At 41.4% G+C, this 11,980-nt stretch overlaps 1 protein-coding gene across 3 annotated transcripts in view; it reads right to left on the bottom strand.

The window, feature by feature from the left end:
* arhgef18b (rho/rac guanine nucleotide exchange factor (GEF) 18b) overlaps positions 1-11,980 on the bottom strand; it is a 35,134-nt gene that overhangs the window by 19,473 nt on the left and 3,681 nt on the right. For all 3 annotated transcript variants that reach the window (XM_046391359.1, XM_046391360.1, XM_046391362.1), the window contains 6 exons: positions 11,958-11,980; positions 11,403-11,568; positions 3,696-3,763; positions 2,721-2,766; positions 1,109-1,316; positions 391-497 (listed from right to left, as the gene is read on the bottom strand). The exon at positions 11,958-11,980 is cut by the window's right edge and continues 86 nt beyond it. In XM_046391359.1, coding sequence (XP_046247315.1) covers positions 391-497; positions 1,109-1,316; positions 2,721-2,766; positions 3,696-3,763; positions 11,403-11,568; positions 11,958-11,980 — 618 coding nt within the window. The remainder of the gene's footprint in view (positions 1-390; positions 498-1,108; positions 1,317-2,720; positions 2,767-3,695; positions 3,764-11,402; positions 11,569-11,957) is intronic.

Below are 11,980 nucleotides of genomic sequence, written 5' to 3' on the forward strand. Positions count from 1 at the left end.
CAATTCCTGAGTGACAGAGTGTGCCTGATAAAGCAATAAACCTGCAAACATGCCAGCTGGGAGAAAAAGATGTTGCAGTAGCTCTTTGTATGTGGCAAGTTAGTATCCAGTTAGCTCTCTCTCCCACACACTACAGCTTAATGAGAAAAGGTGCGGTCACCCCTGACTCCACAAAATACTCTCCACACTCTCTCCTCCCTGGATTTACAGACTCCCTGAAGACAAACTATCACTCCGTACCAAGGCAAACGTGTAGATCTTAGAAGACTGAACAGGCTGAGAAAAGGTAGTCATATGAGGAAAAAAATAGTTCTTCCACCATCAAAATTTCAAGCCAGAGTTTAACTGTCTTAAATAAAATTTAATCCCCACGTCAGTCAGTCAACTCACCTTCAACGATGATGGACTCGGTGGTGGAGGGAGCGAGGGAAACTGCATCTTCGTTGCAGCGTTTGGAGCGGAGAGTATCTGTCTCGTCCATCTCCCCGGGGAGGGATCTGAGGGATGATAACCACAGGTCCAAGGTGGCATACATGTTGACACTGATAGAACTTAACCCCACTAACCTGTGGCAGCCTAAATAAATTTGTGAGCCAGCATGTTCATTTACAAGCCCAAAGCAACAACAACATAAAGTTAGACACCCAGACAGCTACATATTTCTTCCCTACTGACTCCCTCTCTTCTGCTTGTTAAAACCTTCCCTTCGCCTTGATCTCTCACTCCCTCCCACACAGCCTTCCCAATTTCCCTACACAGTTTTCTTAGCAGTGCAGTGTAAAAAAAGTCCACTTCTAAGAACCGTCTAGACTCAAACAGATGTTATATTAGAAAAGACAGCTTGCCTTGATATGTCAACTATAAATACGCACCTTACAATGGCATAGAGAAAATAGTATCTCAGCAGCAAGGAATCTAAAAATATCCAGCATTGACATACAGCAAATCCTGTAAACATCTACAGAATTCTAGATTTACGAGAGCGATAGCTCATTATCCTACTGGTTTTTGAACTTTTCAAGCCATCTTGTTAAAAGAAAACAAAAAAGAGAGAAATAAAAAAAAACTTAGACTGTAGAAGTCTAACTTGCAAGGCAGAGATGCTCACCCTGAGCTGTTGTGGTGACGGTGGCTGTGGCCAAGGCTGGAGGTAAGGGCTGAGGTGGAGCTGGTGGTATGGGCGGCAGTCAGCTGAGTGCTAGGTCCCCACTGACTAATGGTCATGCCTGGGGTGATGAAAAAACCTGGCTGGCCATCCAGGGCATATGATGAGGCTGGACCACACTGCTCCCGCTCTCTGTCCCGGTCTTTTAGTGCTGGGGAAGAAAGATGAGAGACAAGTGAACAGAGGAAATGAGAGGATACAGACGACAAAGGAGGGGAGGACAGAGAGAGCGAAGAAGATGACCAGTGAGGAGGACAAGAAGAGGATATGGACGAGGAGGCAGGTGGGTAATTGTCTGACTCCTGTCTGAAACGCTGCCAGTATCTTTTCAGCCAAGGCCGAGACAGAGATCGCAAATATCGGCAGGTGATCAGGTCACGGTGCATCAACAGCCGGACACCAACACGCCCGGACAAACCGGAGGAGGAGGAGGAAGAAGAGGATGGTTTAGCAATCCTGGAGCCACCAATGGAGGCCGCCCTGGTTTGGGTAGTGCTCTTGGTAACAGTTAGCTCCATTGTCAGTGTCTCAAACTACTGGCAGAAGGAGGAAAATAAAAATCCAAACTCCAAGGTCAGGTTCAATACTGTTGCAGTATCAGTAGTTGCTATTGCAAAATTAATAAGTGATGTGCCTTCACTTGTGCAAAGAAGGACAGTCAGAGGACAGCGCAAAAGCCTAGTTAAATACGTGACCCGTCCAGATCTTTCACAACTGATCTCTTCTAGCAACTTCTGGAAACACATACACCCTTTTATATTTCTCACACTCTTCTTCGCTTTTTCTCAATTCCTCTCACCCCTCACCGTCTTCCCGACCCCCTGCACAAGCTACTGATTGGCCAGAGCAGGACATGATGAGAAATCAGGTGGGGCTGACAGCACTCCAGCTGTTCAGAGGAAAATAAGAAATGCTACAGGAGATTAACTTAAGCTGCTGCTGCTGCAACCACTCATGTCTCCTGAGGGTTTGATCAGATGCAACATGAGTTGTTGAATATTCCTACAATTAGCATTGACTGAAATTTCCTGAGACAGACCACTTGATAATAATGAATGACAGCGCACTGCACATTTGTTCTCAGGCTCATCGGTTCAACAAGTCAAATGACCCTTTATATAACCTAGAGTAGAAACAAAACATTGTAAGGAAGAATCTGATATGCCTTTAAAAAAACGTAGTGTGTTGATACAAACCTGACTACTGTGTAAAACTGGTACAACATCAGTAAATCTAGGATTGAAGCAGAAGTAGACCACCTGACTGTTTTTAACAATGCCTCATCATCACCTTTGCCTTGAGCAAAGACACACGCATACACCACACTCACATATACAAACCCAAACAGTCAAAGACAGAAACAGAATGATTGTTTCTGCAGGTATCAGAAAGGTTCCTCTTTTTAATCATCCACAAACCACCAGAGAGGCAGCCAGCTTTTTAATTTGACACATGGGGACTAAACCATCTTCCCATGCATCGATGCATCCTCCTGCATCAACTGATACTGTGGTCATTAGGATTCACATGCAGTTCATCTGTCCATCCTGCATACCAAGGTTAGGAGATCCCGATGAGCCAGTCCTCGGTACAGAATCTCTCTGTGTGGAGAAAATAAAGAAAGACAGTGGGCTTTTTTTCTTTCAAGGCCATTCTTTCAAGCTTCCACCACCTGAGTGACAGATTATAAAATCCCTAAAAATTGCAGTCTTACTGTACTTTCTTTACAGGACCAGACTGCTCACATGGTTTGCTTAACAAGCAAAGTCCATCTGAGGCAGATTCATAGGAGTGAACAGGGGCATATAATCTTTAGTCAAATTGTCTTAAATGCCCTTTCCCGAATGAATGCACAGCTCTCCCTGCCAAAAACGGATTCATGCTTCTTTGTTCAAGTGATGCAGTAGTTACATGCGGATGTTTTGTTTGCTGCTACATAGTCGCTTCCCCTATAGCTAATATTCACCCACTGAAAAATGCAACTACAGTGCATAAATCATGATCTACATTTAAAAAACAAGAACTGTGGCTGCAGGTGCAGGAAGTGTTTGTTGATAGCAAAAACAACATTTTCTAAGGCATACAAAACCAATTTTTTTCAACATAATTAACGAACACGATCTAATCATGATAAGTGCATTTAGTGTTGCAGTAGTACTACAACAACAAAAACGAGAGTTAATTCTGACCTATAAACTAGGGAACTACTATTCAGGTTTGACATTGTCAGCATCTAAATACTGCTAATATGCTGTGACAAAGAAGCACAAATTTCTCTTATGCAATTGTCAAAAAAATGTATGATCAATAGATCATACATCAAGATCAAGATCAATCTATGTTTTTCTTTCTCTGTGAAATGAACTGTCTGTGTTAGTGATCAAATGTCTAACCATGTACATGTGTATGCACCTCATCTATGAATAGAAAAACAAAAAAATAAAAAATAGAACACAGTTAAGTTAAGGTACTGGGGTGACGTCACTGTAGCCCTTGTCCTTGTTTTTCTGTGCTTCAGTGTAGTGTTTACCTTATTCTTGCTGCTGGTGCACTCGCCCAGCAGAGACTTACAACTCTTGTGAACGTTCACAGCACAATCTGAAAAACAGCAGGACAGGAACACAGAGTCAGTGTGACATTAGATACAGAGTATACAGTATACAAAGGCAACAGTGTTGGCTTTTGGATTCAATATGGATGGGAACTACGACACAGTAGAACAAACAAAAAATGTAAGAATCAATCCAACAACCCCTGGAGGTCTGGAGGTTCAAAGCAAGAGTCTGTGATATAGACAAAGTGTTGTAATGATGCCGAAGCAAACACCGAGAGGCAGCTGTTGTTATCAACAATCACAATGTCGAGTATTTGCTTTCAGACAATCATTCTCAACAAGTGAAAGGATCACTTCTGGCTTCATGAGACTATGTGGTCTCTGTTTGTTTACCCGTACGAGACACAGAGTCACTCTGTAGGCAAGTCAGGAGCTCAATCAGTAATATGTTTCTCTTTTTATCCACTTTTCTCCCTGTATGGAAAACAAAGCCGCTGCTCAGGTTTAGATGATATGACCGATTGTATCTCTGCTGTTTAGCACAGATAAAAATCAGAGCTGTTTTGGAAAAACATAATGCAGGCAATAAGTTCTCCTCTCCGTGGTCTACTCAATTACTGGAAAGACAAAACGCTGGTAAAAGAAAACAATCCAATCTTTCAGATGGCTACATACTGTATAAGGTAAGCAACAGAAGCCTTTCCTGAGGGACCAGGCTAGCCAAACAAATTAGGTTATAACTATGCAAAGTCTGATCCGAACCCAACCAGCCTGACATGGACAAAAAGCACATGGCCTTCAATGTAAAACATATACAGACGTACACAAGTGCAGATATGCATATACACACAGAAAAGACAGCTGCTACTCCGCATAGAGGCTGATCAGCCCGATATAATGCAGCAATTAGTGAAAAGTAGACTTCAGCTGTCTGTTACACCAAGTGGGTCACTCAATAATGGAAAATACCATGGTTAAAAAAAGAAAAAAAGTCAGAGACTAGAATTTATTTTTTATGATATCAAAGATCTTAATGTTGTCATTATTTTCAAGTTAACAGTTTATTTTCTCAAAGATGCATTTCATCATTTCCTATTTTCTTGTGACTAATTGTTCATCACAGTAAGTAACAAAGTCACTTGCGATGAACAATTAGCCCCTGAACTGTCACATTTACCAGGTTACATATGGGACAAGGCAGTATGGTGAGTGTTTGACCTGGCTGTATAGTTTGTTGACAAAGGTAGCAGTGCTGTGAACAACACAGTTTAAACAAGAGCCATACTAGTAACTTCTACTAACTGCTGCACAGCCTACTGTAAAAGCCTCTATTGCTTATTCCCCTTCTGTGTGCTGTGGACAATGGATACCATGACAAAAAAAACCTTCTTGCTGCCCAGCTAAGGCATGAAGCAGAGATATAATAATTTGTGTGTGGGTGAAGTGGGGAGGACTAAATAATAGTTGCATATACAATGTTACCTTAAAGACTCTCCTATCTTGCCCTTTCAAATTTTTGACCTAGCCCTAACCCCGTTAACTACATTATATCACTTCATTTGTAATCTCAAACCTATCCCTTCTGTCTCCCTCTCTCTGGTAATAAATGAACAATTGCTGGCTGAGGCAAAGGAAAAAAAAAACAGAAACTGACTTCTGAATAATCTTCACCAGCAGTGCTGCTGTGTCCCTCTTTGAGTTGGATCCAACAGTTCTTGACCAGTGCAAGCCTGCCGAATGCCAATGCTGACACAGAGTAGTATACACTTGGCCCAAAAGCAAAAAGAAACATTGAATGCAAAAAAGACCTTTACAAACAAAATAATTGCTTATCAGATTTCACTCAGTTTTGAGGCCACAGAAAAGACTGTTGTTGATTTTACCTTCGGAGGAGGTAACAGACACATACGACAGCAAGCCAGCAAACCCATCAGCAGTCAAGCACACAAACAAAAAGATAATTTTCCATCTCGCTCTAACTAACATGCAAAATTCCAGTTTCTCTGCCAGCCAGACTCTTTCAGACAAAATGTAAAAGCAAACCAGCCTCAACATCTAACAAAGTCTATCAATTCCCCAGCACATCTTCAACAAACCCACCACACTGACTGGGCAATGCTTGGAAAAGTATTGCAAAGAATAGGACAAGATAAGAGGACCTGGTGGGTAAGCAGATGTAGATGGAATAAAAATCCATGTAACTGCAACAACATCACTTCAAGTCATCACAGTGGAATTCAAACGTAAGCTATTTCTCTAGAGGAATGTGTAGTGTAAGTGATGGTACTCAAACTGCATTCAAAAGAGTTTATGCTTAATGGAAGCAAAAAATTAACGTAAGATAAGGAAGAACAGTGTGTTTGCTATATACTGATAACACTGAACTTATCAGCTACAGTAAAACAGCACAGAGTGTCATTTTGCAAGTCCTGCATCAGACAATCTGCCACAAAAAACAAAAAGACATCAGGTCTGTCTAACAAAGTAATTTATATTATCAGGTTGGCCGTGGACGTATTGGGTGAGTGTTGACCAGCTCTGTGATAAGGTCCAGTCACTTCATCAGCCGCACCGCTGATCCATGGGACACTCGGTCTCCATGAAAACCACCACCACACCCAGATTCTGCTGACTGGTAAGAATCCTATCACACAAGAAGCACACTTGTGATGTGCAGTGCACAGTTCAGTTAGTCACTCAATGAACTGGAAACACAAACAACGTCTAAGTCACCACTGTGATCAGATGAGTGATAGATAAGCAACATTTTTTTTGCTTGCCCTTGGTGGCAGAATGAGAGTGTAACCAACAAATCAGCAGATCCTATCATATAATGTCTTAAATACCATACAATACCCACATTTAATAGAACTGAAAGTATCAAATCTATATATAGAAAGATATTAACATTATTACAAATGTGTTGGTTTGTGTTCAGTGACTTTTTCTGAACGAGCGCTGTGTGCAGGTTTAAGAAAAAAATTATCCTATTTTGTGTGCTTAGGATTTTTTTCCTTTTTGCTTTGATATTGAAAGAGGTATCAAGTATTTTTTTAATCTAGTATTGTATTAAAGATTGAAATTCTGGTACCATGACAACCTCAACAGAAGAGGGGGGAAATAAAATATCAAAGCAAGTTAAAAATCACCTGTACTACCACCCTTACGCAGAGAATGCGCTGCCTGCTGTTATCATACAGGACAAAACTGGAATCGGCAGATAAAGAATTAGTTCCTTGTTTTGGAGCATTCGCCAAGAAACCACTGTAAAAAACATACCTGTCCATGCACAGTAACATATATTGTCAAGTTCATAAATTCTGTAAAAGCACTACTGCAGCCGAAATTAAAGATTTTCAAATCATACAGGTTAGTACAAGCATGCACTGTTTTCTATGGGTCATAGTGTTTGATTTTAGCTAAAGTTGTGATCCACTACACACATATGCATTGTTCAGTTTAGGTGTATGACAAGTGTTAAACAGCAAGTACCCTCTGCTTGTTAACCGAGCCAAACATACTAATCTCGCACAGTGTAACTTTCGATGGTGCTGTGCCCCCGTAACAGGTGAAACCAACTTGAGGAAGTATTCAAATGTAGGTAAGGTTAAGGTTTCCTGACGCTATTCTTGGCAGAGAACCCATATCTAAAACCTCGTATAACACAATCTGCAGTTCTCAGTAAAACCATGCCACCAATAGACCAACATGAAGGAAAAGACATCACAGCAACTGTTTTGAAAGTATTATTTTGCAACACAGCAGCCAAAATTGACATCACGTGTTTCCTGAGCGTGTGTGTGTGTGTGTGTGTATAAGAAGTAAATTCCCTGAGACACCAGTGACAGAGCACCAACACTTGGGGCAACCTCTGAAGCAACCCATGACATCAAATGGTGAAACAGAGGAAAGGGGGAACTGTTGACTCAGTGAAGCGAAACATCTCACTCAGTTACATTTCTCACCCTGAAGGGAGGGTCATGATCAAGCTAAGCCTTGGGGAAAGCCAAGGGAGAGCCAGGGAAAAACCAAGGTGGAAGTAAATTAACATGTAAATAAATGTTTTCACGTGAAAGGAAAACACAGTCTAAGATCAAATATTTTACACATACAACACGTTTCTCCTTGTCCCATTTACGAGACTTAAGTCCATCACCTGACTAACAAGGCCAAGACACCATGAAAAGTAGGTAACAATTTTAGAAGGAAAAATCCTATCAGAGAAGACGTAGAGGGAGATGGACCTTAAACCTAGCAAATCGCAGACACCCAGAGAGTCAGGCATGCTGGAAGGCAAATCAGTGATGCATGTTGAAGTGGTGTGCTAAAAAGAGAGAGGTGGGTGAGACCCACAGTCAGTGGAGTGGGCTGTTATGCACCGGCAGACCTGCCAAGCACAATTAGCACCATGTGACCCAGTCAGAGAGAAAGCTCAGCCAGAACTGAGGTAGAAGAGAAAGAAAAGCAAGTACTTGACACCCAAGAATAACACAATTATTATGGCGTTTCATAACATCGAACCAGTTAGCTGCTTTAGTCTCTGTGCCAACGATAAACGGGGAGGGAGCAAAGGATGAGAGACAACAAACACTTATGGGCTGGCAGTTGGAGACTAGCATTGACTTGCACGGTGGATTACAATCCAACTAAAAGTGTGAATAAAGTAAAGGTTATTGTAGCAAACCCCTTCACATTAGAGGGTACATCTGTGCAGGCTAGTAAATTTTAACAGCGGATTTTGCGTGAATAACAGGAGTTATCTTATCTACAGAAGCTAACGTTAGCTAACAATCACCTGTTGAGCTTCAAAGTCTACAGCCAAACAGCAGACAAAAAAGGCACCTAAAGTAAAACTGGGGAGAAGTTGGGCAGTGTTCAGAAAAGAAGACAAGCATCGTTGATGTGGCTGCATACTCGTTTATATAAACTATCACTTTAAGCTAATTAAATCTAAATGATTACCCAACTAACCTTGTTTTTCAAATAGAAGCGGTTGTAGGCAGGCTAACGCACTGGTGTTAAGTGGCTAATAGTTAGCGGGCTACACGTACAAGAGTAACTTGGATTTTAATTTGAGATAGTTTCTTGATACATTAGATATCGAAGATACTTTAGGAGTATGCTGCCCTTTTTAACACACCAACTTAAGCCCAACGTATCACCATGTCTTCAGAAGGAAAATACACGAAGTGGTTGGCTCTGGTTAGCTTTTAGCTAACTGGCTAGCTAGCGGTCAGGATGCCCGAAAAGTCCATTGAGCGAAACAACGGGAGTTATCCACCTGATCCCGTTTGAGACCATCGCTGCAGTGGCTGCCTCTTACCGTTCCAACAAGACCCGGGCTCCTCTGAATTAGCTGCAACCAAAAGGGTAGTTAGTGTGCCCGCAAGCTAGATAAATCAGTTCGGACACTGAGATCAATAGCAACAAGTATCCCACATTCTTGGTCTTGTCCAGTTCTGTGTCCTACTCTCACTGGGAACAATCTCTGGCATACAAACGACGCATTCCACAGGCTGATTCTCGGCTGAATCCCCACAGGGCTTGGTTCAAGTTAAAGGGACACTCACTTGTTTTCTCACGCTCGTGTGTATGTGTGTGTGTTTAACCCCACAATAAGTGTCAAAATGTAGCGTAACTTTATCACTCAACAGCCATGCTTGATGAATAGGGGGTCGTCTCAGAGAATAAGCGAGAGAGATAGAAGTGTTGGTTTCTGGTTAATGTCTACAAGAGGCAGTGCAGTCTGAATCACACCGGGTGTGTGATGCCCTGTGCTCTGTGACATGTGCCAGAACAACTTTGTTTAATAAGCACACGATTTAAAACAATCATACGTTATATCCCTTCCTGCCAGACTGCAGGATTTATAAAGGTTCTGGACGCATTATGGCCTTTGTCTCCCACAGAACAGCAGGAGAGAGGAAACTTATTAAGTTATAGCCATGAAATGATGAAGTGGTTCCAATGACTAACTGCTCTTCTCTTTGGACACAGTTCACTATTAAGAACAGTTCTGTTTCCCTGTTCTTTGAAACTTTATTTGGTGAAGTGACACACCACATGGTTTAGGAGAAGACAGCCGCTGACTTATAAGAATGTCATCAGCTGTGTGGCCTAAGTCCACACAGCTGATGCATCATGAGGAAATACCCTTTGGGATTATAAAGGTATCACCTTTAAAAAAAAAAAAAAAGTATGCACTTTTATGGACACCCACCTCTTTATTCTTATGTTTTTCTTCTGAGTGTGAAATAAAGTAAGAAGCTGGCTCTGTGTGTATGTGTTAAATTATAACTAACTACATTTACACGACTCAAGTTACATTCTGAGGTCCTCAGTATTTCCGTTTTATGCTACTTTATGCTCAACTTCACTTGAAGACAACTATAGTACTTTTTATTCCAGTTTTCATATAGTTGTAGTGTCCCCTTGCTTTTAGAAAACTTCCAAATTTCATATAAAACACAACTGACATAACTTATAGAATATGATGTACTCATATTGATTAAACTGCCCTTGAGGCATCATATTATTTGGCATAATAATATATTAATTCCACGACAAGAGAGACTTGATCTTTTCTGTAATTAGTTGGAAAAAAATATATGCATATATCAGCATCCGCAATCGTCCATTATTAATCCATTATGTTGCATCTCTACTTTTAACTCTTGATTATTTCATTGATAAGTGGTCTTATTTTTCAAACATTTATTGTAATAAAACTGTATTGTATATAATGCTCTTTCAAGCTACTATCACTAGTTTGGCTCAGAATTTTCCACTGGACTCTACTCACAAACATTTGCATGTTTTTCACTGGGTATTGCAGGCTTATCAGCTGACCTGCTGGCTGCTAGGAGTGGCCTAAGAGCAGCAGCAAGCGGTGTTGAAATGTCCTGTACAGGTCTACTCCTTGAATGTGTGCCCTATGTTGCAGACGCCTACAGACAAAGCAAGGCCCACGTTCTCATTGTAACAGTTCATCTAACACACGCACAACACACAGGAAATTTCAAGCTAGAGGAACAGAGTTCAGGCGTGCTGCTTCACATAAACAGCTGTCAGGATACAGGGCAAATACATCAGATAACACATCAAAAAAGCTGAGATGAGTTTTGAACAACTAGGACCCACAGTAGTGATGCAGTGTGAAAAAAAGTGCAGAAAGAACCTCACTGCCTTTTTGTATGAGATGCCTCACAAGTTCAAATGCTGTATGCAGAGGAACTGAAAGCAAACACCAGCTTGCCACCTTCCAACTGATGTTGTTGTGATCACTTTCTCATGGTTATGACATAGTTGTGAAGAAAAACTGAAAACTGTATTTTCAATAGCAGTAATCTGACACACAACAAAGGTGCCGACAAATGTCCTAAAACAACATGGAGTCAGAAACACTCACGTATTGCACCTAAACAGGGTGCTTGATTACTTCCTGAATACTTCATAAATGTTTTACGATTTGTTACAGTTTCTGGTTGGGTGTGTGTGGTTGTGTAGGTGGCTCTGCTTGTTTGCCTGTATGCTTGAGTGCTCCAGCGAGTGGGTGTGTGAGCATGCAGCAGCATCGGCATACATAGATGCACGCTTGTGTGTGAATTGAACACCTGTGCACGTGTGTGTCAAGCATCGAACAAGCGTGGGTGCGTGTCCAGCGGTGGTTGTGATGTTACTCACTCATGCACTGCAGGCCATGCTTTTTCTGCAGGGTCTTGCTGCACAGCGAGCAGGTGGCACAGCTGGAGAAAGAACCCGGCACCAGATAATGTGTGTTGCTGCTGCACACTTTTTCTTTGGCCTCCTTCCCTTTCTCTTTCTGCTGCTCTTTTTCTCGGTTCTTACCCTGCAGACGAACAAGAAAAGCAAACACAGAGGGAGGTTTTTCCATGCAAATGTGTTTGTTCTCTTTCACTATGATCACGTGATGTTGTTGGGTATGATAATGCATAACTGCGTCAGAGGCAGGATATTCAGCAGGGAAGATTAGTGGTTTGTGTGTGCAGAAATGTGCACACCAGTGGAATGTTTACACTGCAGGATTTGTTCTTTATAATGTTAGGAAATGCATCAGAAATGACTTTTCTGCAGTCAAAGTAAAAAATGTGGTGGAGCATTTTGCATAAAATTTTAAAGGTTAAAGTTTGTTAATGCTAATTAGATCCTATAAGCCACTGCATATTGCACTAAGAGTTCAAAGTCTTGGTGCACCATGTGTCTGTGGTATGAGTTTACCTTTTCTTTATTGAAGGAGCCAG

This window comes from Scatophagus argus, chromosome 6 (assembly GCF_020382885.2).
Source record: "Scatophagus argus isolate fScaArg1 chromosome 6, fScaArg1.pri, whole genome shotgun sequence".
NCBI classification, from domain to species: domain Eukaryota; kingdom Metazoa; phylum Chordata; class Actinopteri; family Scatophagidae; genus Scatophagus; species Scatophagus argus.